Here is a 27206-nt window from a genome sequence, read left to right as displayed (position 1 = left end):
AAGAGCAGAGGATGGTCTTATGACTCCATATTACTATTTTATTACGTATTTTATATTTGTATGATTATTTATACAAAAAGGAGTTGTATAGTTACATCAAAAAGATGGTTATCATATGTGCCATGGAAGTGCATTTAACCGTATGCAGCAGATTTGGTCGGGTGGGGGAAAATATTGCAGTGCACAAGCCCTTCAGCACATTGTTGTAGCTTGTTCCATTTTGTGGCTATAAACAGTTTATTTATCAGGTCTTTATTCAAAAATAGAGTGGCTATTTTTTCACTATTTTATTCTATTTGCTATAAATATATTATTTTGAGTTATTGAATGACACTGGAGAGGGCCTTGCTTTTTTACAACATGAAATATAAGATTCAGCACCCCCCCCACCCTAATAATTTCCATACAGTCCCTTAATTCATTTGGTTGGTTGGCAAGCCAACCGAAATTTGAACATAAAGCTCACATTGACTTTACGGCACCAACAAACAAGTGGGAGCAGTATTGTGTTGTTTTGTTTCTTATTTTCGTGTGTATGCTCATGCATATACAGGCTTTTGTGTGTGTGTGTGTGTGTGTGTGTGTGTGTGTTTGTGTGTGTGTGCGTGCGTGCGTTTGTGTGTATGTGTTTGTGTGTATGTGTTTGTGTGTATGCGTTTGTGTGTGTGTGTGTGTGTGTGTGTGTGTGTGTGTGTGTGTGAGCAGGCATGTGTCAGTTTGTGTGACACGATGAATAGGTGACTTACTTAAGCTCAAGGCGAGGCAAGGAATGTTTCAGACATTAGAGCCTAAATTTACTGTGTATTCTACTATGTGTTCATTTGAAAAGATTTTAACTATTTAGGCAGTGGGTGTCAGGTGTGTACATTTTCACATCAGGGTCAATGTACGTGAATTGGAGACGGCATCCTGTTGGTCCTTGTTCGTTGGGGGAAGAAGGAACTGTCCTTCAGTTTGCCTGTCCAGCTTTCTGTCAGTAGGAGGAGGTGTGGGAGGGTCTTATGCCGTCTCAGTCTGAGAAGAGACTGGCAAAAGATTTGCGTAGATTGCGTATGGTTTCTGCCTTCACCTCATCCTGGCTAAGGCTGGCTCGTGGCGCTGGGGTTTCTGGAATGTTGAAGGTATTGGTAAGAGACTGGGACTTGCTATAAAGAGAGGAAAATGGCAATAGAGGAGAAGGAAAGGCTATTAAAGTCATGCAGCAAACCTATGGAATGAATAGACTGGACACGGCATGACAGAGCGAGAGACAGGAGAGAAAAGGCTCGGTAAAAGATGATAAAAGCGCATTCCTTGTCTATGGTCATTCAGTATTACCTTATCATTTCAAGTTGGCTTTGATATGATATGAATAGTGAATGACTTTTCTGGATGCAAAGTGGTGCATGTTTTGTTTTTTATCACTGATTGATGAAACTTGTTTTATGAGCATAAAATGTAATCTCATTAATATAATCCGATCAGGATTATGTGTCATTTATCCATCCATTTAACCAAAACCATCAGCTGGGGAACGTATTGACCGCTAAAATAGAAGCAATCATACAGATGATTTATAAAGTACAACAAAAATCTTTACAGTCTTGCATTATCCTTCTGCTTATTTTGGATTATATACACCCCAATAAATGACTTACTGTCTATATATATATATATATATATATATATTATATTTATATGTACATAATTTCACTTGTGTCCCAGAACATGGATTGTGGCAGATGTGCTAGACTCATGTTTATGAACAACTACAAGCCAGCTTCTGCTTGTTGTTGTTCTAATGTATCACAGTCAGTCCAGAGAAATTGCTGCTGCAGGACTGAAAAAATGTAAGAATCAATACATCATGCACATTCAGGTGGATCATTTGTCAATAGAGAGAATGAACTGATTTCCCATGTGTCATGCATAACTCAATGCAGGCAAAAAGTAAGAGAGGACCTTCTGTTCAGGTCAGCTGTGAGGTTCACTTTATGAAAAATGAGAGGAAACTGATTCCAAGTCATTTATCATACAGAGCTACTTACTTTAGTTGTGGAGAGCCGCCCATAGCCGTGTTGTCCTGACTGGGCTTCTGTGGGGGCTGAGGCTTTTGCTGCAGTGGGGGTCGTCCTCCTGGGCCCCCCTGGCCCTGAGCAACAGGTCGGGGCTGCTGGGTGGTGGGCGCTCCAGGACGACCTTGCTGGCCAGGAGGCCTCTGTTGCTGTGGCCCCCCCTGTGACTGCTGTCTAGGGGGCTGGGTAGGCCTCTGTTGCTGGGGTTGGCCCCCTGGAGGTTTCTGGCCAGGGCCTCCTGCAGATGTTTTTTGCTGCTGGGAGACAGACGATTGCCTCTGAGCTTGAGGGGAACCTCTCTGAGGAGAGCCCTGACCAGAAAGAGGTCTCTGGCCTGGAGGAGCTCCCTGACCTGGTGGTCTTGGCTGGGCTGCAGGTCCTTGGGTAGCCTTAGCCTGGGCACTGGGGTCGGCTGTAGCAGGGCTGGGAGCAGACTGTTGAGCCTGTGCAGGAGGTTGGCCTTGAGGCTGCGGGCGTTGCTGAGATGGGGGACTTTGCTGAGGACCACCTAACGCAAGCAGAATCAGATTCAGACACTTTCCAAATAGCCTTGTCTAAACTTGAAAATAAAGAAAAATATTTCTAAACAAAAATATTTAACTTAGTCTTTTGTTATGGTAAAACAGTCAATTTCTTGCCTTGAGGTGAGGGGCGCTGTTGAGCCTGTGGTACTTTTGGCTGAGAGACAGGCTGAGGAGACATTGCTTTCTATAAAACACACAGGAGTAAAAAGGGCAGAAAGTAAGTATTTATCTTACGAGAAAGGAAAAAATGATAGAAAAATAAAAATCTTTTGGCTTAATATCTTCTGCCACAACTCATCCAAAAAGCCTAAAAGATAATTATTTTCTAACTCATAGAATATTGCAGGGGTGCTAAATTATGCTAGGATTTCACAGAGTCAGAGTGCTGAAAATATTGCTGTTACTTTGGACTTGTTTCCATCCTTTGAATCAATAACATTTACTTTCCAATTTTTGTAACATTACCATTGTCTTTACAATGCTGTCTTTCACAATGGTTCCACCAGTGGACGGTTCAAAAGTCAACCACAGAACACAAATTCCACACTCATCTGACAAACAGCTGACTGAAAGGGCCTTGCTTTGCGATTCAAAGCCTTTTTTAAAGGAAGATATTCTGGGAGACCATGTGTGTGACTGTGCACTCTAAATAAAACCAGACCCAACTCGACACATATTACTAATAAATATGAGGGGAGATTAAAAAAAAGGTGCAAGATTACAGGAGCAAGTATAGAGCATCTGTGGTTTGAGCACCTGTAGTGGCTGTCCTGATGCGGCACGGACTATGGAAGAGCTTGAAGTGCGTGGAACAGTCTGGTTCATCTTAGAGATCACCAGTTCTGCAATCTGTACACGATCCTCGTCCTGCTGGTCTCCAATCAGTGGCATCGAACAGTCATCAACCTAAAAAAAAAAAAGATGAATTTAATATATATTCCTTACGATCATAGAAAAATGTTCCCTCAATATCCTCATACTGCCTTCTAGTACCTCTATTATGTAGTCCTTGCCATCTTTGCCATGTAGAGCCTCCACAGCACAGATATCCAGCCCTCCAAAGATGTCAGCACAAGAGTCCACCCACATTCTGTACCTGCAAAAGCGTGTCAAACACTGCTTTAATAGTGCAGCCAGACATTATATAATTTACAATTTCTTCTCGTCTGCATTTATGTGCTCTTACTTGTCTGACATGGCGACCTGCTCAAGCATAGATGAGCCAGTGTTGGTTTTCCAGTTGCCAGAAATTGACGTTCTCCTGTTCATTAAAGCAAAAAATGTATGTTACATGTTCTGCAATTTCCGTCTGCCATAACATGCCAGTGTGTTGGCTGTTTGGTAGAGGTTTTTGTAATCTCATTCGCTGTAATAAAATGTGTGTAGAACACTTATTTCACTCACATGTAAGCTTTGTAATTGTTACCAATCTTCTGGATGCGGACGTCATATTTTGCATCAATGAAAGGCTCAGATGTGGCGTAAGTCTTGGTCAGTGCCACAACACTGGCAATATCTTGAAAATCATATTGATTGTCCACTTTCACCTGGAGTCGAGATATAAATACAATTACATATATTTGTCCCCAAAAATGTGGCATTCATGTTGAAATGAGTAAATATTTGAGCATTGCAGCACTACCTTTCCCATTCCTGAGTGAGCATGGCCCATCTTTATCACTACAGGGAACCGCGAGGAGGTAATCTGTAACAAGAGCATCATCACATACTCAGATTTCAGATAAATGGACTTCTACATGGCACCCTAATGACAAAAACACCCATTTTCAAACCATTTCAATCAAGCAGAAATGACACAGACAGTAGCACTCCTTCTCTGCTTCTGCAAGAAGTTCTGATTCACATGGATGGCTTGAAAACCAGCCCAGTACTGTCAGGCTGTGACTGCAGGGGTGGAGATGACTGCTCTGCAGCAACAGACTCAGTTTAACTGTACTGACACCGACTTGGCACAAAAATTATCATAAACTCGGCCTCTACTGGGAACAAAAACAACAAGACACTCCCCTGAAAATTAGATTGGTCTCAGCTGCTACATGAGATGGACTATTGACATGAAAGTGAATTACCCTCCTAACATGTGACCCTTGCAGAAGGATTACCTGTCTGCATGTGTGTGTATGTGTATTTGTATGTGTGTGTGTGTGTCTTTAAGGGTTGTTTACCATAAAGACATACCCACCAGGGCAAGTGGTGAGGGGGGAGGAGATAGAGGATGAGAGCAGATGGCTCAGAACTCACCATCTCCTTGTGGTTTGGATAGTAAACCTGCTCAATCAGTGGGAACTCCTCCGGGCCCAGTTGCTTGTAGAGTCTAGACATCTGAGCAAACTGAAAGGGAGACAAATGTTTAAGGTGCAGCTTTATATGTCTACGCAGCTGAACTCAATATGCGATACGGTTTCAAATTCCCTTATTGATTAAATAATAGGCTACTTACCACCCATGGTTTGTCACAGAAATTGTAGACAGAGTGCAAAGAGTTAACACTTGGCAGTCCAGCATACTGCAGTCCAATCACTAAGTTGCGGTGGTCTCCATTCTTGTCCATGCTGAAGGCATGTTGTCTGATCAGCACAAAGTCTGGCTTAAAAGTTCTGCAACAGAGGACATCAGCAAAATATTTAACCACACTGTACAAGACAAACTGTTTGGTTATTAATGAAAAAGATTTCAACATAAATCCAAGTTGTATCTCACGTGCAGCAACTGCAGATGATGCAAACTCTTGGGATATTTTACAGAGTACTTACTTATTAACCTTATGTCCATTCCTGATCGCGTCAAGGTCCACATTGTAGGAGCCTGTGGCATTTGCCACCAGGTTGATTTCAGAAAATTCTGCCTAAAAGGAAAAAAAACGCCAAAAAAATCACTGTGATCACAATCAAAGCAGGGGGCAGCATAAACCAGGCTGAACATGGTACAATCATAAGAGAGCAGTCTTTATCTGAAGTGAGTTCTCCCTGTTAAGAGGACACAGAGGAAATAATGACAACGCCAGTGCAATATAAAGTATAAGAAAAAAAAGAGAGTAAAATGTCAACAGGGAAAAAGATTTGCTGTATTCTTAGGGTGCTGGGTGCACTGCAGTATAAATAGCCAGACATATACTGTATCAATAAATATTCTACACATTACTACTCACACAATTACCAAAACGATTATTGCTCAGTTTTTAGGCTACACAAACAGCTCATATACCTTTTAATAAGAGATTACAATTAAAGGTTTGAATCCCTCAGAGTGACTGTGGAGGCATCTGTCAAACACAATATGTTTCTGTTAATCACACGTCAGGAGAGAGCTCTTCAGTGTGAGAATGAATGCAGCAGTCCCCTCCCCTATCAATACTCACTCATCAGTGAACTGGGACATTACATTTGTCATTCTAAGGGGCTCTCTGTGAACACAAGCAACAGCTTGCACTGTGCTGCATGATTCAGCTGTTCATGATTTTCGTTTTATTCAGTGCACCTAAATTGCGCGTCGACAGATTAGTAAGAGTTACCAAACAAGACGCTGCCTCAAGAAAATGAAGATATGAAACCAAAATAGGATCAAAGTGAAGACAAAGGATGAATTATACAAGCGGGGGTAAATTTCCACAGAAGATGTATAGCTGTTTAGAGAGAGAATAATGACAAGCGATAAATACTATCAACTCATCCTGTAATAATGCCAATGGTAATGCTTTCATCTACAGGTAAGAGTAAACCATATGCACCATGTTACCTGGTCTTGGCACAAATAGATCAGAGACAGTCTTATCCAACAACAAAATACAAAATACTAATGTCTTATGAAAGAATGATGTAACATCCCTCCGACTTCACAGTCTGCTCACAAGGCTCAGAAAAGCTTGGCTGGATTCCTCATGATTGATTTATATATATATATATATATATATATATAAGTTTCCTGTCCTCTTGGTAGGGAGTAAAGAAGAGCAATGACACAGAACAAAGGAAAAGGTTACACACGTGAAACCTACCTGTTCTACCTTGATGTCAAATTCACCGTGGATCTTTCTTCCTCTGAAGACCTTCACCCTGAATGTAGAACAAGGAATCCAGTTGTTGTTCGCATCCAGAAAAAACATGAATTTGCTTTTACACATTTCTCCTGTGATTGACAGATGGCATTTCCTGCAGCATTTGCAGAACATTTCACAATTCTGAGTGTAATCCTGGCACATAGAAAACATGATGTCAAATACATGAAATAAGCCGACATCAATGGAACACAATGCTGCTATTACCTGTTGGCAATGCATGAAACTGACTTAAGCAGCCTCTGTAACATTATTTTAATCTACCTGATGAATAAGCACATATGAATTGGACATGAGGACATAAGTACTGGTCCTTGCCTATGAAGTATAAATATGCACCACAGCCTGTTGTGGCAGAGTTAGAAAACCTTATTTGTTATATACTGAGGGGTGGAAGGGTTTTTGGTGTGTTGATGCACAGATGTGCTTAGTTTATTATCACCTAGGGTGTCATTTTGACACAGGAGTGTAGTGTTTTACCCCCTTTGCCTTGTGCACAAGGCTCTAATAAGCATGCATATCGTGCACTGGTGAAGAGGCTTGACTAACGTGGTGTAGCCTATATGTTTTTTCTTGTGCCAAATTTTACCTCGATTTGAAAATACCTGCATCATCGTGGTGGCATTGGCCCACACCCAGTGCTTTGGTGCAATTGGAAGCATTTTAATGGCAGAATGCAGGAGGAATTCGCCACAAGCAATAGCCAATCGTCAAATGAAAATGGCTTCTCTGTCGTCAGTGTGTTGCGCCTTTGCCATGGCACACAGACGCATCTGCAAGGTGTTTCTGATCTGAGCGAGAAGCCGAAGATGTTGATGCGTCTCACAGCACTGTGTGAATCATATGACCTTCTAGATGTTAGGCCACCGCAACCCACGCTCTGGCACACATATCTGTCTAGACGAAGCACCTGCGCTGGCGATGCGCACTGTTCTTACCAGTCGGTCTGCTGGTCATCGATAACCAGGAGGATCTTGGCACTGCTGGAGACTCCTGCCCGGTCCGCTGCCTCGGATAAGGTCGCAGCCGCAGCGGCGGTGGTCTGTTTGACAGCATTGGATATGGACGAGAAGAACCCAGAGCCTCCACCTCCCGACTGCTGCTGCTGCTGCTGCTGCGGCGGCGGCTGCTGCTGCTGCTGGCTGGTGGACTGGCGCCTCTCCGACGGCCCCGGCGACACTGCGGGGCTTTGCTGCGGCGGGTCGGGGCGTTGGAGATCGGTCATGTAGCCATTAGGCAGGTTGGACATGAAATTGCTGTCCGAGAGTCGACGGCGTAGGTAGTTCATGGTGGAGAAATGTTGTTAAAATGACGGAGTGAGGGCTCCAAATATCTCCTCCCACTGAATGCGCCTTAGAACTTGGTGTTCAGTAAGAAAATGGAATGACTAGGCTACTTCCCCATGTGCAGAAACGGGGACCAATGTTACCTGAGGAGAAACAAGTCTTGCGTTATTAATTAGGAGCAGATTTTCAATATCTGATCACAGTAGTAAGAGATCGTGACTGTACAGCTTAAGGAACTGGCTTAAGGAAACCATCACACAGCCCCCTGATGAAAGCTGAAATTAATCCACACGACTGACTTCAATCAAATCATTCATTCTGACATATATATATCTAATATATTTCAACCAACCTATCAACCCCCCCACTGTGGTAACATGACAAACAAGGTATGATGAAACCTACCTGCGAGTGTGTCCAAACTGAGGTGATAATTCCTTAATATCTGTCACAGGAAAGCCTGCATATAGATGTGACTCTCATGTCCTCTGTGCAGGCAGGCAGGCCGTGCATCGGGCTTGAACCTGTGAAATAGAAGCTACAGTCCTTCCTGCATCACCACCTGTTCTCCCTGTCCTCTCCCTCAAGCCCCGTTTTTTTCCGTCCGCCCTGCGTCACTCCCAGTCATCCTGAGGGAAAGGACGGAGCCTGCAAGACTGGATTAGTGTCAAGGTAGGCAGTGTGCGGACCACGACTTCCGGGTGTTGCTTTCAAAATAAACGCATGTTAATTAGGATTCTGCTGAATTTTATTTGTATTCTTAGCACACAGGTTTTGCAGCAAAAGGGTGGGTCAAAGGATAAGCTGCATCGGATATTTAGGTAACACATTTATATTAACATCATTGAATTCCAATTAAGGAAATGGAATTCTCTTTTGGTAATAAAGTGTTCAGTTTATTATTATTATTATTGTTATTATTATTTTTATTATTATTATTATTATTATTACTATCATAAACACTTGATTTTGAAATCCTATATTTTTCAATTGGTATTGTTGCTCATGTTCATACACATTGTGTAAAGCAATTTGCCAGTGGTCACGAAATCAACACGAAATCAACATATATTTAGATTTGCTTTTTATTAAATACATACAGTTAAAATACCAAACATGTTTGTGATGTACCTTTAGGCTATTAAAGGGCATGCAGATAAACTTCCTGTTTTGTTCGCTCTGTGTTTGTGTGACTTGACGCAGCGCCGTGTTGCGATCTGAGGGTGGTGCTGATGAGAGCAGGGTGACAGGGGCGTCGCTCTCTGTCAGACATGAGCCTGCTGTTGACTCCACAGGGTGCTTATGGGTGTTGATGTGATATTGCGCCCTGTTGTGTCCAATAAAACAGCGGCCTTCAGGCCACTGCCAGAGTGTTACCTTTGATTCTCAGCGCCCTGACCAGAGATGCGCCATCTGTTGGTGATACCCAGAGTCAGAGATCAACACCATCATTACGGACCCCCTGGGAGTCCCAGGCCCCGCTCTGGAAACAACACCGTGCAATGGTAACTGAACTGTGTTCAAAATGGACACAGATACACATAACAGAGCGTATCTAAATCATTAATGCCTGGTAGAGACAGCTACTAGCCTATTTAAAGTACAAGGTCTCCTCCCGCTGATACATAGCCTACTGTATGCTGACAAAATAATGGAAACTAATGAAAATGTATAGCCTATCTTAGTGCTGCTGTTATTTGATGATGAAACAGGCCTGTAGCTAAAAATATATTTGGTCCAATATGTCTGCTTGTTAGCACTAATAGCATTTGTGTAGGATATTTGAGCTTAAAATAAGATGTTTAATGACCTTTTCTGCATGAGTAAATAAGTGTGATTTAGATACATAACAAGACAGATGGTGATATTTGACTTATAATGCAGGATATTTAATTATTTACCGGTATCTATGAATTGATTTAACTCTACACCTTCCACGTTCAGACCAATCCAGGTCATTTCAGCAATGGGTGTTTTTAAGTTCCCTCTTTGTTGATTTGCATTAGCTATATAATAATTTATTATCATTATTTACTACATGATTATCAATATTAATCAATATATAGGTTATGTTTTGTCAGTGTTAATGGTAGTTTCAGTCCCCATCTAATAAAAAAAATAGAATTATATAAACTTTTCTTTCTTACTGATATTATTAGCTGAATGTTCATTTTGAGCAGCTGCTTGCTTCATGTTTAACTTGTTGTGAAGATCCACTGCAGCGGTACAGTTGGGAGTTTATGGGAGTATTACATTAACTTGGAGATTATGTTTACATTTGGTTTAGATAGGGGTTGGTACTATTTCCTGTGTAGTGAAACAGAATACCCCAGTATTACACCAGTACTACACTAATATATATATATATATATATATTAAAATACAGTAATATTCAAAAGCACACAATCATATTGTGGCTATTCAAACTGCAAATTTGTGCTCTGCGATGACAATCACCTCACTTTTCTAGCATGAAGAAAAATGAAATGAGAAGAGAGAATCGCATTCTTAGCTGTTTGAAGGACAGACAATTATTAAGCAATTTATGCTACTAAACTAGAAAAACTCGGTATGACACTCACAGATTCCTGACATTTCAACATCTGATTCTTCACATTTTAAAATGTTAAGACTGCGTGGAATCTGGCAGTGTGGAAACATGCTTTTCAATATATCTGTATAATAAAAAACACTTTTTTGTCCTGCATATACACTTTACAGTGTCTTGATGTAGGATTTGATGACATGCTATTGCAGTATACGGCTTAGGGAGGCAGTGTTGATCTTAAAAACTCAACATAATTCTATTCATGCATGTATTCACAGCAAGACCTTTATATGTGACGCTCTTTCTGAACCAGGCTTCTTCAGTATAATCACCAGCAGTATTAGATGGACTGAAACAGGCTAATATATCAGATCACATTAGGGCAGCGTAGGTGATCCCTTTTTATTAATTCTCAATGTGCTAATGTGAAAAACATGTCTCAAAACAAATTAATTACACTCTAAATAATATTTTCAACACAACCAATGTCACTAAGTATCTGAGTGAACGGCCTCCAAAGACTTTCTACGTGTGGCCACACTCCTCAGTGTGCTCGGGCGGGATTGTTCTCATGGCAGCAGCGTTTTCAGGACTTAGGAGTCTTTGTCTGGCCATCAACAAAAGCCTTTGGATTACTGGCAAGGCAGGCTCACAGTGCAGCTGCGTGCGTGTATGGACAGGTCAGTGGAATGACTGGAGCTCCGGTGGGCTAAGCGCTCGAAAAAATGCAGTTTGGTGAGATTGCAGATTAGGAGGGAGGGAAGGAGGGAGGGAAGGAGGGGAGTGGGACAGGTGCTGACTCCATGGAGGGAAACAAAAAGGCACACTTCACTCTCCTCCTGGGTCAGGGAGGAATCTAATGGGTTGTGTGTAAAACTGATTTATGACCAAAAGAGCTGTTTTTCCTCATGATATCCACCTACTGAAGAAAATGTTGAATGACGCAAAAGTGTGAATTCTGTGGATCGCATTTTTGAAACTTCACTTTCTACCTCTGAGACAGGCCTATCTGTGAGCACACACTCCGCCTGCAGGACAATAACAACACTGAGTGAATGATGGCTTTCCATTGGCTCCGGCGGCAGCCAATCTGAATGCAGGAAGTGAGTCACAGGGAAGCCACTGCACCTATCTGCACTCACCTGATACTTAACCTGGCTGAGCCCAGACCCAGCATCTCATTACCTTTCCAATACAATCTATAACTGAGGCGCATTGTGTCCTGTAAGCTCCAGCAGTCAAGGTGTTCCTCCGTGTTTGGCTCCACTCAGACAAAGACAAGGAGCCATGGCTGTGGCTAATTTCCACTACATTACTCGGATGAGCAGCGGCTTTAAGGTCTACATTTTAGAAGGTAAGCTTTATTATCACTTCTCTTTTATTGCCGCATGTTGCTTGATGACTGTGAACACTTGCTTTACTTTGATCAGTGGAATTAAGTCTCTCCTGTGCTCATCCTTAAATATTTCAGTGTCATATATTGACATGTTCAGATGTTATATGATGTCACAACCTTTATTAATATCTATGTTTGTTAAAGTGGCATTTACCTTAGTTCTGCGCATGATGTTCATGTAAATACAGTTTGGAATGGAAACAGTCAGATGTGATGACAGTCAGATTGAAAGACAGATAGATACTGACAAGGATGTGCAACTTTTAAAATATACTTTTTAAAATGTGTTCAGCTTTTTGTCATAAAGAAAAGATAAGCATATGTCATACAGGAAATCTACTTAGAATAAAAGGCTGTCTATTCATTCTGAGATTGAATTGAGACTCTATACATGGTGTTGTCACTCACAGCTGTGCTGCGCTTCTCTTGGATCTTCAATAAAAATCTTCAGCACAGCAGAAGGTCAGGCGACATATTCCCTCTGCTAATAAGGAAGAAATATCTATGCCCGAGGCATTAGAAAATCAGCATAGGTGTGGTTATACCTGCCCCCCTCCTCACCCCGCCCCCCTCTCTCCCTCTCAGTGGCACTCAGTGCGTGAAGGAGTAGCTCACAGGTGTTGGAGTGTTTAGCCAAATGGAAATGTGTATTGGAGCGAGCAGTTTGAACGTGAAGACACTGTGAACAAATCTTTTTTCTTTTTTTGGGGGGGGGCGGGGGTTTACACTTCAAAGCAGTTAATCACCCATTGTTTCAGTTCAGTAAAGTGGAAGACGTTGTGAGTGGGTGATTTTTCGAGCACTGATTTGAATATAGTTGAAAGGGCTCCCCATCAGTGAGGACTTTCAAGTGTTAACTGAGCATACTGTCAAACAATGGGCCGGGTGTAATTATGCTGCCGTCACGTTTTCAAACAATGCTCTGTGTTTTGACTGTATGCATGACTGTTTTGAACATGTGAACGTGTTGATGTGAGACAGGAGCGCCAACTGGTTTGGCTGAGTTATACTCCTGTTGCTTTGATTGAAAATGTTAGTGAGAGACATAAACCTGCATGTATGAAAACTAACAACACTGTGATCTCCAAATCATTTTGTGAGTTCAAGCTCACAAGTCGTGCACTCCTCTTATTCAGCACATCGGTGACATCACCAGCTTCACTTTGATGTGTTTCAACTTGTGTAATTGGAAAAATCCAATGTCTGTGTGTGTCTGTGTGTGTGCAGCTGGATGGCCCTTTCACAAATGGGTGCCGCCCATATCAGGGTCCTCAGTAACCATTCTGGCACCCCATGATAACAAAACGTGTTGATTGTGCCCTTGAGAGTGTGTGACAGGGCTGAACGCCAACATTATGCAGAAAAACAACATTTACCGTTAGCACTGAATCAGCTGCGTACTTTGCTAACCCCTCACTGATCAGGTAGATCAAGTTCTACAGCTTAACGGAGTTTACAATTAACGGTGACAATAAAATAAAAAAAAAGTTTTCCCACGAATAGTAGTCATGCAGGTTGATGTCATGGATCAAAACAAGCAGTTACTCATCACTTGAGTGTCACACACAATTATCAATGGTAAAAGTGGAGGTAGGAGTAAAATCATCAGTGCCAGTAAAGGCTTAATTCTTTTACTGGATTTATTTATTCTAGTGAATAAGCCATGCCCAAAATGTATGATTGCATTTTTTGACAGCATCTTAATATAATCCTGCACTTTAATTCTGTTCATCAGGTCAGCCCCACCTCAGAAGTGAAGACAGATACAGACACATCGCAAATGACCGGGTCAGAGCCCCAACAGTGTATCCAGTCAAACGCAAGCGCAGCCATGACAGAGGTCTGACACTGGAGGAGAGGTTGGTGAAACTGCTTTCCTCGCACTTCTAATAATAATAATATTCCAATAGCCTACTAAAAAAAAAATGTGATCAATGAAATACAAATTCTGTCAGAGAGATGTGACATTTTCTTATGAACAACTGTTTCAGGCGAGAGCGAGCGCTGAGCAGGAGCAGTGGTAAAGAGGCCCAGAGAACAACACCAGCACCAGCTGTGTTCAACAGCCCGCAGAGCCCCACATCCACCTGGAGTCCAACACCCAGCCCCACCAGCCCTCTGCCCACCCATGTGTACTACACACCAGTCATGGATGAACCACTTGCCCTCATCAAGAAAGCAAGAAAGGACCCTGAAAACACAGAGGAGAAGTCCAAAGACAACGCTACCACTCAAATCCAGGTAGTTCACCATGCTGCTTGTGTCCTCATCATGTTCAGTGTGATTTTCTCAAAGCTTGGGGGTGTTTGGGTTGCATTAACTTCTGAATAGTGGAAGTACTGTATGTCTCTTTGTAGTGTCAGTGTAGCTCCAGGCTACCCACAGCAGTGGTACATCTCCCATCTGTAGTCTGTGAATGCATCTCCACAGTCATTCCACTTCCAAGCGGAGTGCATGCAGGCCTAAGCTTGTCCGAGCTATGCAATCCAGCCGGATTGAGGAAGAAAATGTGAGCAATGGAGGGAGGAATTCCATCAACAAGACCAAACAGACTGCTCTCTCTTTGACCTGTTTATGCCACACACACTGGGAGTGATCTGACTCTTATGGGCAAACCCAACCAGTTTAATCGGTTTTGAAATCATTTATTTTTCAAACTAAACCAAACAGGACACTGTTTAACCTGTAGTGGGATTAGGTGCACAGGCAGGTTTAGGGTAATATTAAAATAATAACACAAATTTTGTGGGATGAAGAGGAAAGAAAAAGCAGGGAAAGTGTTTTCTGTGTTGTATTGTGTTTTTCCTCTGATCTAATTAATAACCCATCTCTTTTTTTTTGTTTTGCTTTTTAGATGCGCCCCTCAGTGATCACTTGTGTGTCCTCAGTAAGAAACCCCACCTGCAGATCTGAGGTCCACAGAAGCCACTCATCAGGTCAGTCATATTCTTGAGTGAGCTCATCCGCCAGACGGTCACTCCCTAAAATTTCACATATGCATCATAATTTGGATATCCGCTCACTTTTACTGACTCACTGAGGTGTGTGTTTGACGCCTTTCAATCGTCCTTTCTTTCCCAGTGGTTTCCAAATGCAACTACGACCATGTGGTTGAAGAGCACTTCCAGAGGAGCCTTGGGGTGAACTACCAGAAAGCTCACTCCCAGCAGCTCTCCATCAGCGTGTCCGTCGATGACCACTTTGCCAAGGCTTTGGGAGACAAGTGGCTGCAGATTAAATCCAAGTCTTCCTCCTGTTCCTCCACACCTCCCAGCAGTCCAAGCGTCACTCACTCTCCCACCCACAGCCACAGCCCAAATCAGTCCCACAAAGAGTCCACCAGCTCATCGCCGACTTGCAGCCGCTGGTCCGTCAATTAAAGCGGAAATGACCTCTGATACGAGAGGAAACCGGACGTTTGACATTTCACTGCGTGCAGCTCTGCTTGCTGAGCGATGCAAATGCCAGTGCTAGTGTTGAGAGGGCAAGCTAACAGATGCAGGAGAGCTGTCACTTTGGACCTCTGCGTGTCCGAACTCAAGACACATTGATGCAGACAAATGTAGCATGAATCCTTGTTTTGTTACATTTTTGTCCTCTGCTTGTCGATAGCCTCTGCATTCCTGAGATACTGTAGATGGTGATGTGGGATGATTGAAAAATCAGCCAAGTAATCCTTTACATTTCTTTGATTTTGTGTCATTCTTTCAATGCAGCCTGAGTGCCACAATTTCACTGTATTATATTTATATTCTGATACACCTGGGGTCCTTATAGTCTAAATGACTAGCCTATCTGCTGTGTAACATTATGCTTATGAGCTGTACACAAAACAACTTTTGAAAAGACTTTCAAAAAAATAAAAAATCTCAAAGATCCTTTAATAATTTTTTGTTTGTGTCATTTGTAAAAGCATATTAAAGTGTCATCTGAGAAGTCTGTCAAAAAAAAACATTGGATAACAAGTGAAAACTCTTATTTTTGTTCATTTATTCAGAAAATGAAACTGAGGATGTCACAAAATGAATAAAACTCCCTTTAAACTTCAAGGTCGCAGCCTCACGTACACCTTGTAAAAACTGGACAGGGTGGTGCACCAGACAACCTGATTTCAGTAGTGAGTCAGTATGTGTCTGCAACACGTCTGGCGCACACACAGCATTTTACACAGAACTGTTACCACACACTGAGTGGAAATGAAATGCACTATATGAGCAATACATTTGGGACTTTTTCCTGTAAGTTTGAGGGAATGTGAGGGTGCATGTTCCAGCAGGCACCAGGCCTTGTGTTCTGACATTCCTGTCTCCTGAGAAAATGACTCTGTAAGATCCTACAGATCCTGTTTGGCAAGGGATAGGAGGGAGGGAAGCGGGGAAGTAAGGGTTGGGCTAATATACGCCTGAGCATGAGAACCCGCCGTGTGCTTCGGTTACCTATTTGCATGTCCTATCTTGTCTAACAAAAAAAAAAAAATGATATGCAACATTAAAAAAGTTTCCAAAACTTTTGTCCTTGAAATTAGAGAGTTGGTCAAGGTTTGAAGAAGTGGGGAAATAACCTGAATGTTCTGACAAGTTGAAGATCTTGGGACATCAGGGGTGAGGATAAAGAAGAAAGAAAGGAGAAGATGAAGGGAGAATGTGAACTGAGTGTTATTTTACATTAAAAATAGTTGAGGTTAACCATTAAAAATGAACAAAATAATGTCATTAGATGGTTTGAGTTCTGCACAAAACTTCGTAAAATCCACTGCACAATAACACAAAGTTCACATCAAACATGTCTTGTACCAAATTCATACATACCAGAGCCAAAAAATCATCACACTGCTGATCATTACTTTCCCCTCATTAAGTGTTTAAACCGGTATTTCCACATGCAGTATATTCATTAGCCAGTGTAACCTGAACTGGGGCAGTGACGCCATCTACAGGCTCTTAGACAAACCTTAAAGGTCTGACATTGTCAATGACAAATGGTCTCATGTTGCAGGTTGAAAAGCACAAACAACTGCAAGCAGAGTTGTGTGGGTAAACTTGTAGTATGGGAGATCTGGTTTGACAGAGAGACCCTCGGAAATAAGAGAGAGAGAGAGAGAGAGAGAGAGAAAGGGAGAGAAAAGACTCTGCTCATCTTACCACTAGGAGGCGTCTCCATGAAAGGTTATTGCTCCTGCATATCACACTTCATTCATAAGCCTTTAATCCACTTCACACATTATTTTGACAAAGCTTTTCAGTAAGAATTTAAACATGGATTATGCTTTTCATCAAAGTGTCACGTTTATGTGTCTGACATTGCTAGAGAAAATCACATATGATATAATTCTGTGAGGTTATATTAGTAATTATTTTGCACTAAGTAAAGTTAGTGTTAGTGTTTATAGATACACTCTGTATTTGACACACCAACCACAGCATTATGGAAGTTCACTGTTTACGATAAATGAAATATGTCCAGCTGTTGTGCTTTGTTGTCCATGCAGTTGTAAACGGCAGCTGCAATATACACAACACGGCCATGAGAATGTGAAGAGGAAAACTTCTCATGCTGCAGAAAAACAAAATGCACATTGTTGCTTGAGACGACAGTGACGGATAATTACAATCCTGAATACCTCACACACGACAGAAAACAACATTTAGGCTAACTCTATTGTACCGTGGCAGTAGTAATTAAATATGCATCACAATACAGAAGATCGGCTAAGCCTTCTGGGAAAGTTCTTGCACTTTGTCTGGTCTGTCAAAAGTTAGAGCACTGTCAACAAATCAGGCAGCATTTATGTACATAGTCAAAATTACAGCTCTAATCTCATGAGAATATGATTGCATGGGACGACTGTGTATCTGCTGCATATGATTCATTTTCAAAGTTCTTGTTCAACCTCGTTGTATATAAATGATAGTTATCGAGGATAATTGCTTGAGGCTGGGTGTTCACGCTCCTGAACTGGCAGCTTGATCTAACCCACAGTACCAAGAGAATATGATATGAAACTAATAAAACAGCTATATGCTTTTTCCAAGTTTTTCTCCGTGTGAGGACATGCATCTCCATGCAGCTGCGTCTCATGTAACCTCGACAATTTGAATAAACCTTTACAAACACAGCTCACAGCGCATATCACAAGAATAAGCTTATAAGGATTTGGCAGGTTTAAATTATACATCCAATGACACATTATACTAACTTTATTTAGGGATGTAAGGTATGGCAACCGTAGTCTTTAATGTAACAATGTGGTTTCTCTTCTGTTTGTTCCTGTGCTTCACTAGTTCATCTCTGGTCTTTGGACTCTCTCTCTGTATCTCTGTTCTGTATTTAGAATATTACTACTGGATATCGATATATCTGATCCTCAAAGAAAAGCATAACAGTTAATACTCGGGAACTGGAAGTCTGACAAACCTCCTCTTATATGATGTGGGTATAAGGAGTAATATCTCTACTACAGCTGAAAAAAAACAGGTACCATTTTACTATAAGACTGCCCTTATAAAGGATTTATGAATGGTTTACAACTAGTTTATCAATTATAAATCATTTATAAGCTTTTGTATCACATTAGATAAAAAGGGCAACAGCAACCTGTTGCTTGCCAAATAGTGAGCCCACATTTATCTGTACTGTTAAGCTTCATATCTCAATAGTTACTGAGCTTTCTTTGTTTTCTCCATCATCCAGCATTTGTACCTGCTGCTTAACCACATATTAAGTTAAGTTGTTAAGTTACTAGCAATTAACCACCGTCAGTATGGTCAGAAATGTTCATTTGGCAGATCAAATTATGACATATATAAATTATGACATAGGTATTATTATTATTATATCAAATTATTGTATCAAATGACAAGATTCTTACTGTTTCATATTGTTTACCTTGACATGCTATCAGCAGCCGCAAAAGGGAGCGTTATTATAAAGTGTCATTAGAAAGATTAACGAGTAGCAAGCATTAACTTGATCTTGCCAAATAGTGAACCTGCATCAATGTATGAAAACTGTGCTATTACTTGTTGAAAGTGTAGCATGATCCAAGTGGTCATTTACCCAGGATACTCTGGCTGATTAAAGAAATATGCTTTGTCTGCATGGGTGTGTGTGTATGGGTGAGGATATAGCGCTTCCTTAATAAGCTATAGATGTATGTGACTCACCTGATATGATGTTAACTTGTGTTGTATCATAATAGTGTGGTTACAGGTATGTGTATGTGTGGGCTTGGCACATATCCACACAGAGTACAAGGCTGATTTTTTGTCCTTTTCCTTCTTACACGTCTAAACAGCTCAGATACAGTGAAGGTTAAAGGTGTCCTGACTGTTTCCACCACCTTCACATTTCTTTTCAGTGGTGTCGTGAGTCACTTCCATTTCGACCTGTCACATGCTTCGGAGAGGTCAAAAGATTCCTCATGGGTGGCATTTGTGAGCAAGGGTTGACTCGTCAGATGTAACCGATCCAAACTACATCAAGCAACAGGCTCTAAATAAATGAGTAATGAAGAGGAACTTATCAGCAGGTTTGGAGGCAGTGTAGCATTTCAGACAATGCTCAATTCTGCTGACAGTGAAGGCGGCCTGACAATCCAGCGAAGCTTCTCGGGGAAAGTGGCTATTCATGGTGATTAACAAGGTTGATTAGTAACACGGTTTGTGACTGATACTTCACGCTCTGCTCAGCTACACTTGCTTAACGAGCTACACACACTATAGTTGATTCCCCACAGCCTAAACTTTAGCTCAGTGTGAGAATATTGTGGCAGAAGACATTTCTCCGTGGTCGAAATTCAACAGAAAGAGACATTAAAAAAAAAACGTAATACCCTTTAAACAAGACTAAAAACTCTTGCTAGTGGACACAGCTCATATTGCACAATACACACTTGAAAGCAAAGTTGAAACATGTCTTGTTCGTTTAACATTAGTGTGGTTAAAATGTTAAGTTTGTCCAGTAGATGGCACCAGAGCTAAGTCCATGTCGATACTTAAATTACAAGTTCATTCCCAGGTCCTTTTTAACCCACACATGGCTCCTCATGCATAGAGTTTGGTCATCAGTCTAAGCTGCAAATTGTCTTTCTTATTTGTACTATAGTCAAACTATTCATAGCATCCAGGGATATGACACTGATAATATAAAAATAATAAACCCTAGTTAACATAAACACACTGAGGCCTGAAATATTTCTTATTTTTCTTTTTCTTTAGGAACCAGAAGAGGATATATTTAGGCAAAAACAACAGATATCTGTGTTTCTCCATGGTGGTTGGGGAAAAACATAATTTGGGGATTTTGGGTTCATATACGGTAAAGCAACATAATCAAAGACAACTGTAATTATCCCCCCCCCACCCCCAGCCCCAGCCCCAGCCCCCTGTCAACAGAGCAGCTAAACATTAGCTTCAGACAGCACTGGTCCCATGACCAGACTGGAAAGGCGTGTCAACTCCAACCAGCTCAATATATAAACCAACCTCCAACAGGAACCTGCAAACATTATTCAGGCTGCTGGACTCCGCTGGTCTGTGCTCGGACAGCGGCTGACAACATCCTCTCACAGAGCAGGACACACGCTGCACTGGACACGTTCACTTTGGGTTCACATGTAAGTCATTTTCTCTATTTTCTATTTCGTTCGTTTTTTTTTTTTGTTGTTGTTTTTTGTGGCTGTGTTGTCATTTCATTTGAATTATGCAAGAGCAGCTAAGGAGATTAACATACCGCTAATTTCTATACTGATGTTGAAGCAGTTCACATTGACGGTGAATAGGCCGATTATTCTCTCCGGCGCTAAAGTCCCTTTTTGAAGTATGGAGTGGATTTATTTGTGATTTTCACTATGCAAGTGGAGTTTTAGCGGATGACTGTTATTATGTAACGCTCTCTGTGCACCTGTGGCAGGTTTAGTCTAAGTGTAACTTGGATATATTGGAGAAGTCGTACAGAAAAAGGACTACGGTGACAGATTTCATTTCATAAATGGATTTCAATTTAAGTAGGCCTACTGGCTATTAATGGTCTAAAATATTAGAAAACCCCATTAAAACAACCCAGGAGATTAAATACACATGTTACTAGAAAGTCACGATTGTACTACAGCCTGTGTCCAGTATGAGTCCACATGGAATCAATAGACATTATAACAACATATTTAAATGAACAACCCCTAAACTATGACTGTATTTACTAATGCTCATAAAATCTTCTTCCTGTTGTGAAAATTATTTCATGAATAGCTTAAACAAAGTGGAACCTACTTCACTTTAAGCTGCATTAGTGACTTCAGACACTGAATTCCAACTCATGTGATGATTAACTCAGCTGCCTCCTGCTCAGACAGATAAAGCTACACTAATGTTGTGCTCTGGTAAATTTAAGCCAAACTTGAATGTAGCTCACACCAGTAATGACTTATAACTGATATAAAACACTTTATCATAACCACTTCTGTCTGCCATAGCGCACTAAATCATTCCTGCAGAACAGAGTGACGCATGCTGTTTGGTCTTGCCAGCTACTTTTGGGCTCCTAACATATGGAACTCAACTTACTCTTGAGGAGCAGTATAAAAGGAATATTAACCACTAACTCATGAACTTATGTGTTTTTGCAGTGTGTATCATCAGAAGCTCACCGTCATGATGGATGTCTCTGCCATCTCTATGACCTGTCATTTTATGATGAAACCTGCACAAAAACCCTGCATACCTAGCTAGCAATAAATTTAAATTGCTTCCCATTAGCACCTTCAGAGCTGGACTAAGGGTTTTTTTTTTTTTTTATCCTTTTTGTGGTTGAAATTTATTTATATATACTTATTACCTCATAAGTCACTGTCAAACCACAATAACTTGGTTTGGTATAACTCTAATCATTTTAATTTAATTAAACTGCAAGTAGTGATGGATACAACTACACTAGCAACCCTGGCTTCTGCCACTACCGTGGCTGTGGCCTCCCAGTCTGACATGTCAGGCTACCTGTGGCTGTTGGTGATTGGCTTCATCATTGCCTTCATCCTGGCTTTCTCTGTGGGGGCAAACGACGTGGCCAACTCCTTTGGTACGGCAGTGGGCTCTGGGGTGGTCACCCTGCGGCAGGCCTGTATCCTGGCCACTATCTTTGAGACGGTGGGCTCAGTGCTGCTGGGGGCCAAAGTGAGCGAGACCATCCGACAGGGCATCATTGACGTCCAGATGTACAACGGCTCTGAACATGTCCTGATGGCAGGATCAATAAGTGCGATGTTTGGTAAGCGCTCATTCGTATGTTGCATAGAAATTCCTTTTTATTTTGCTTGAACAACGATTCAAAGATAATAATTGAGATATTTGACCAGTGTATATTCAGATTGTGAGCTCAGGCCTCACTCATGTTTTTGTACTTCAGGCTCTGCTGTGTGGCAGCTGGCTGCGTCATTCCTGAAGCTCCCCATTTCTGGAACCCACTGTATTGTTGGAGCTACAATTGGCTTCTCCATGGTAGCCAGAGGTCACCAAGGGGTCAAATGGCTAGAGTTACTGCGCATTGGTGAATATACGTTGTTTTTCTGCACTTTTGAAAACAAATATCTGTTAAAGCCGGAAATCAAGTGTAGCTAAAAGCTGATCAGTCTTTTGCTATCCAAAGTGTCGTCCTGGTTCCTGTCACCTGTGCTATCAGGCATCATGTCAGGAATCCTCTTCTACTTCGTTCGCAAATTCATTCTGAACAAGGTAGGATCTTCCCTTCAGTGAACATGGTTAAGACGTATAGTTTGAAGTCAGCATTGGTAGAGGAAGTATTCAGGTCCAGTGCCAAAGTGTAAAACCCCATTACAAGTACAAAAGGTTATGTCTTATTTGTTTAATCTGTACAAAAACTGAAGTGTAAAAGCGTGAACAGTCTTGTCTTTGAGCTAAGCTACATTAGCTGACTGTAGCTTCCCGAACAGGCCTGAGAGTGATGTCAATCTTCTCATTTAACTCCCAAATATTTCCCAAAATGTTGAATTTTCCCTTTAAGCACAGTTTTTGAGTAAATGTGCTAAGTTAGATTCCACCAGTGGAACTCATACAGAGTTTCACTCATTTCCACAGGTTGACCCTGTACCCAACGGCCTCAGAGCTCTTCCTATCTTCTATGCTATCACTATGGGCATCAACCTCTTCTCCATCATGTTTACAGGAGCACCATGTGAGTATCACATCCTCACACTACACCCATGGTTTTTTTTACACTTGCTTAATGCACTGCACAGCAGCTGCTGAAATCCCTGGAGCAAGATGAGGTCTGAATAAATGTGTCACTGAAGACACAGAGGAGAGTTGATGACAGGACAAAAGTAGGTGGCAAAAAATTAGGAGACCATTGCATAAATGTTTAAGCGTGATTATTCTCAGACACTTGGGGCATTATTTCATCAACCAAAACAAATTTTTCTTAAAGTCTCTGGTATTTCTGTTTGGTGATTTATACCAAAACTTAATAGGCAAGACACTAATTAAAAACAGGATTAAAGCAGGCAAACACAACGGGAATAAAATAAAACTAGCTGAATAAGAATCTGAAAAAGATACAACTATTAAATGGAAAACTTCCATTCCTTTTTGTTTCATTTGCAGGATTGAATTTATCGAGAAGTCAACCGGCCTGGATACACAAAACCTTTTTCTTTTTCTTTTTTCTGCCTACACACTTCAGATGTGTATGCAGTTATTAATGTCTGTGGCCATTATGGCGTAGTTGTTGATGAAAGCCACTGCTTTAATACTATCTTGGTTTTTTATTTGTGGTAAAAACCTGCCGTTGTCCACACGAGCTATCAGGTAAGTTGTAAGGGGGAAATTTGATATTGTCATAATAACCTGCATTAAGCCGTCTTATTCTAGCAGCAACAACGCTTTAGCTATTCTGTGAAGCCCATAAAAGAAAAGTGAAATACTAGACGTGCCCTTAGAGTGTACTGTGAGTATTTTATCATTGTGCTGCAAGACCGGTCTCTTTCTCGCTATCTGATTGGATGAGGGTGTACTCTCGCTGATACTGTTGTCTGTAAAAACATATTGAGAGACGTTTTATATAATTTCCAATAAATCACATGACCATAACTCATGAGACAGGAAGAGGCAATTTTCTTGGAATCCTGAAATGATAAGTATTAGATATTACTATACTTATAAACTTGGCTAAAGTGTATGTATAAGTAGTAACATTTGTTGCTCACTGGTTTCAAAGGACCAGACAGAGGGAGCTATGAATAAATGAAAGGAGCAGTTCAGTGTCTGTTTCTCCTCATTTAAGACACAATTCTTTCTCATGTCCCTGTCTTGCGTGCACAGTGCTGGGTTTTGACAGAGTGCCATGGTGGGGCACACTGTGCATCTCACTGGGCTGTGCCTTCATCACAGCTGTGGTCGTTTGGTTCCTTGTCTGCCCACGCCTCAAGAAGAAAATCAAACGTGAGTAAATCTCATACCTCTGGACTTTGAATAGAAAACCAGCTTTATGCATATTGCACAAGCTTATATGTGACACTTGATCTCAAAAGGAGAAACAGCTGCTGCTGCCCCGTGTGAAACTCCCTTAATGGAGAAGAACTCCAGCAAACCTGAAGAAGCAGAGCAGCCCTCAATACCATGTGACCCTCGACCCCAGACCCCTCCAGCAGACAGTGAGAAGGTGGCTTTCAAGCTTGGAGGTTCAGAGGAGGCTGATTTGGACAACAATGATATGGAAACCAAAGACCTGGATATCAGCAATGGTGAGAAATCAGTGTGTAATTAATCCCCTAATTAATGTGTTACCTGACTTTGTAAATCTCAAAATGGAGATATAATCACAAGTAATTCTCAGCCATTTAATCACAATCAAAAATGTGTTTTAGGTCTGAATGGCACTGTTGGCCCCATGGTGATCACTGACCCGCACAGTGGACGGTCCCACACGATCCACAAGGACTCTGGCCTTTACAAAGACCTGCTACACAAGCTGCACATGGCCAAAGTCGGTGACTGTATTGGTGACGGTGACACAGAGGAGCGTCCCATCAGGAGGAACAACAGCTACACCTCTTACACAATGGCCATATATGGTATCCAAGGAGATCCTAAATACAAGGACCTGGATGGTGGGCTACAGAGAAGATCAAGAGTGGACAGTTACAGCAGCTACAGCTCAGCAGTGACCAGCGGGAGCACAGTCCAGGATGGGAGTGTGACTCAGGAAGCTGTCAGGGACCTCGCCGTGGAGGAGGATGAGCTGGAGGTCGACCAACCAGCTGTTTCCTCGCTTTTCCAGTTCCTGCAGATACTCACGGCGTGCTTTGGCTCCTTTGCTCACGGAGGGAACGACGTCAGGTAGGAAAGGGGGTCTTTTGTCTGAGGAATTTATGTGTTTGATGTTCATTCAAGAGGATTTACATAAGTTATTTTCATCATTAGCAATGCCATTGGCCCACTGGTTGCTCTCTGGCTTCTGTATGAGAGTGGCTCCGTGGTGTCCAACTCACCCACACCCATCTGGTTGCTTCTGTATGGCGGCGTTGGCATCTGCACCGGCCTCTGGGTGTGGGGCCGGAGGGTGATCCAGACCCTGGGCAAAGACCTTACCCCAATTACACCCTCCAGGTATGCCACATATTTACATCCTATAACAGCAAAACAATCTGATATACCTGATAATCAAAGCACACTAACATGTGTTCTTCCAATTTAGTGGTTTCAGCATCGAACTGGCTTCAGCAATCACAGTTGTCGTGGCATCGAATATTGGCCTTCCTGTCAGTACAACCCACTGCAAGGTAATCAAACTCAAGAGTGTGAACCTTCAACCCAGTAGATGAGGATACGTATGTTGTGAAAGTGCTATCTGTTCTTGAAACCACTGTCGCTGTGATCACATCTCCTGATTAACTCATATCATGGGAACACAGGTGGGCTCTGTGGTGGCCGTGGGATGGCTGCGCTCCAGGAAATCAGTTGACTGGCATCTGTTCAGGAACATCTTCATCGCCTGGTTCGTCACAGTTCCTATCTCTGGGCTGATCAGTGCTGCCATCATGGCGCTCTTCACCTATGTTATTCTGTGAGCTTCTCGCTGTTATTTCAAGCAACAGACTGCCACCAACAGAGGTTGTTAGAATGACGGATAAAGCTGTGCAAGTGAACATGTTCCATTTGTTCTCCATTAATGATGTATATTATATCATTCAGTGTCATTTCAAAGTCAGACCAGTGACGTCATCTCACTAACACTGACATCTGTCATACTGTATATCCCTATGTATATTTGTACAAAACCTATATGTATTAAAAATCATATTATTCAGTTGTGACTGAAAAAGAACAAATAACAGTTATATCTTAATGTTTGTGTATTTGGATACAATAAAACAAGGACCTGCTTGATTTTAAGGGATTTCAATGTATTTTACTCATTATGAAACATTTCCCACTGAATCTTATTTAGTGGGTCTGCACGAGGGACGAATAGCTTAGTAAAAACAAACAAAACAAAAACAACACCATCATGAGGTTGTTTTGTTTTGAAATATTTAATAACAGATTCATTAATAAATGAAATAACAAACACATGGTTAATACCCTCCTCACCCACTGTTTTCATACAGTATTGGGGGGAAAATAAAAGTTTAATGTTGTTCTCCACTGTTTCAGTTATGCCTGTACTGTACAATACTATACTTTGCAACTTGTGCAAGAAGTTGTATAGGCTTGATATATTTTATAATAAACATAAAATGTGAATTGTAAATCAAATGTAATTTATTTTCCAAATCATCATATAAACTTGCTGCTTACAACAAATTAATTTGGGTTGTATTCAAATTACTTTATTGTCTTTTTGCTTTTGTATAGCCTATAATAACAACCATTGTAAATAATCCAGGCTATAGATGCTATGGTATGTGGTATTACATTATTCAGTGATACTACCATGCTGTGCCGTCGTAGCTTAGATAAATTAACAGGAATGACTGATCAAGCCACAGGCTGTTACACAATTTTGAGTGTACGCAAAGGTTTTTGATAGGGTGTTATTTAGAGCCATGGGGGAACTGCAACCCACATAAAACCTTGCCTCCCTCACCAAATCACAACAGCAGTATGGATGTCTGGGCCGAACAGACAGTCCTTAATGGCACAACATGTGAAGCAGTGGTGGACATGAGGCCTCTCATCTCCCTGTTCCTCCTGAGCACCCGGTCTGGCACTGATAGCCTATAAGACCACTGGTTTACAAATTGTTATGTAACAATCTTACACTACAAAATCCCAATATGAAATACAAAGGGTCACTGGTCATGTCATCAACCA

General features: G+C 41.5%; 3 protein-coding genes across 4 annotated transcripts; 2 read left to right on the top strand and 1 right to left on the bottom strand.

The window, feature by feature from the left end:
- Window positions 1-11: 11 nt before the first annotated feature.
- Window positions 12-8535, bottom strand: syn1 (synapsin I). 2 transcript variants are annotated; one of them, XM_023393879.2, is made up of 14 exons: window positions 8345-8535; window positions 7592-8082; window positions 6594-6651; window positions 5353-5444; window positions 5040-5196; window positions 4841-4930; window positions 4221-4283; window positions 3983-4125; window positions 3765-3839; window positions 3572-3674; window positions 3335-3484; window positions 2693-2762; window positions 2028-2562; window positions 12-1145 (listed from the first exon to the last, which is right to left on the bottom strand). In XM_023393879.2, the coding sequence occupies exons 2-14, from the start codon at window positions 7939-7941 to the stop codon at window positions 1010-1012; spliced, it is 2022 nt and encodes a 673-aa protein (XP_023249647.1). In that variant the 5' UTR covers window positions 7942-8082; window positions 8345-8535; the 3' UTR covers window positions 12-1009. The 2 variants fall into 2 exon arrangements, with proteins under 2 accessions (XP_023249647.1, XP_023249648.1); XM_023393880.2 differs by having other exon boundaries at window positions 12-1107.
- Window positions 8536-11653: 3118 nt separating this feature from the next.
- vgll4l (vestigial like 4 like) lies at window positions 11654-15770 on the top strand. Its single transcript, XM_023394120.2, has 5 exons — window positions 11654-11841; window positions 13619-13742; window positions 13875-14124; window positions 14738-14819; window positions 14965-15770. The coding sequence occupies exons 1-5, from the start codon at window positions 11775-11777 to the stop codon at window positions 15261-15263; spliced, it is 822 nt and encodes a 273-aa protein (XP_023249888.1). The 5' UTR covers window positions 11654-11774; the 3' UTR covers window positions 15264-15770.
- A 4634-nt stretch (window positions 15771-20404) lies between these two features.
- slc20a1a (solute carrier family 20 member 1a) lies at window positions 20405-26285 on the top strand. Its single transcript, XM_023394118.2, has 11 exons — window positions 20405-20497; window positions 21506-22143; window positions 22282-22422; window positions 22522-22607; window positions 22971-23067; window positions 24213-24332; window positions 24422-24634; window positions 24758-25229; window positions 25314-25499; window positions 25588-25672; window positions 25805-26285. The coding sequence occupies exons 2-11, from the start codon at window positions 21795-21797 to the stop codon at window positions 25958-25960; spliced, it is 1905 nt and encodes a 634-aa protein (XP_023249886.1). The 5' UTR covers window positions 20405-20497; window positions 21506-21794; the 3' UTR covers window positions 25961-26285.
- The last annotated feature ends 921 nt before the right edge of the window (window positions 26286-27206 follow it).

This window comes from Seriola lalandi, unplaced genomic scaffold (assembly GCF_002814215.2).
Source record: "Seriola lalandi dorsalis isolate HSWRI2012SDOR001 ecotype SW California unplaced genomic scaffold, Sedor1 jcf7180002054945, whole genome shotgun sequence".
Classification (NCBI taxonomy): domain Eukaryota; kingdom Metazoa; phylum Chordata; class Actinopteri; order Carangiformes; family Carangidae; genus Seriola; species Seriola lalandi.
Note: the sequence above shows the minus strand (reverse complement) of the source record. Positions and strands in the feature narration are given on the sequence as shown.

Coding starts and splice junctions, on each gene's coding strand:
- syn1 (XM_023393879.2), bottom strand. CDS start 7,941: ATGAACTACCTACGCCGTCGACTCTCGGACAGCAATTTCATGTCCAAC. Junction 5,445..6,593: donor TTGACATCAAGGTAGAACAG/GTAGGTTTCACG, acceptor TTTTCCTTTTAG/GCAGAATTTTCTGAAATCAA. Junction 1,146..2,027: donor GGCGGCTCTCCACAACTAAA/GTAAGTAGCTCT, acceptor CTCTCTTTATAG/CAAGTCCCAGTCTCTTACCA.
- slc20a1a (XM_023394118.2), top strand. CDS start 21,795: ATGGATACAACTACACTAGCAACCCTGGCTTCTGCCACTACCGTGGCT. Junction 23,068..24,212: donor CATGTTTACAGGAGCACCAT/GTGAGTATCACA, acceptor TTGCGTGCACAG/TGCTGGGTTTTGACAGAGTG. Junction 24,333..24,421: donor CCTCAAGAAGAAAATCAAAC/GTGAGTAAATCT, acceptor TGATCTCAAAAG/GAGAAACAGCTGCTGCTGCC.
- vgll4l (XM_023394120.2), top strand. CDS start 11,775: ATGGCTGTGGCTAATTTCCACTACATTACTCGGATGAGCAGCGGCTTT. Junction 11,842..13,618: donor TAAGGTCTACATTTTAGAAG/GTAAGCTTTATT, acceptor TCTGTTCATCAG/GTCAGCCCCACCTCAGAAGT. Junction 13,743..13,874: donor GGTCTGACACTGGAGGAGAG/GTTGGTGAAACT, acceptor CAACTGTTTCAG/GCGAGAGCGAGCGCTGAGCA.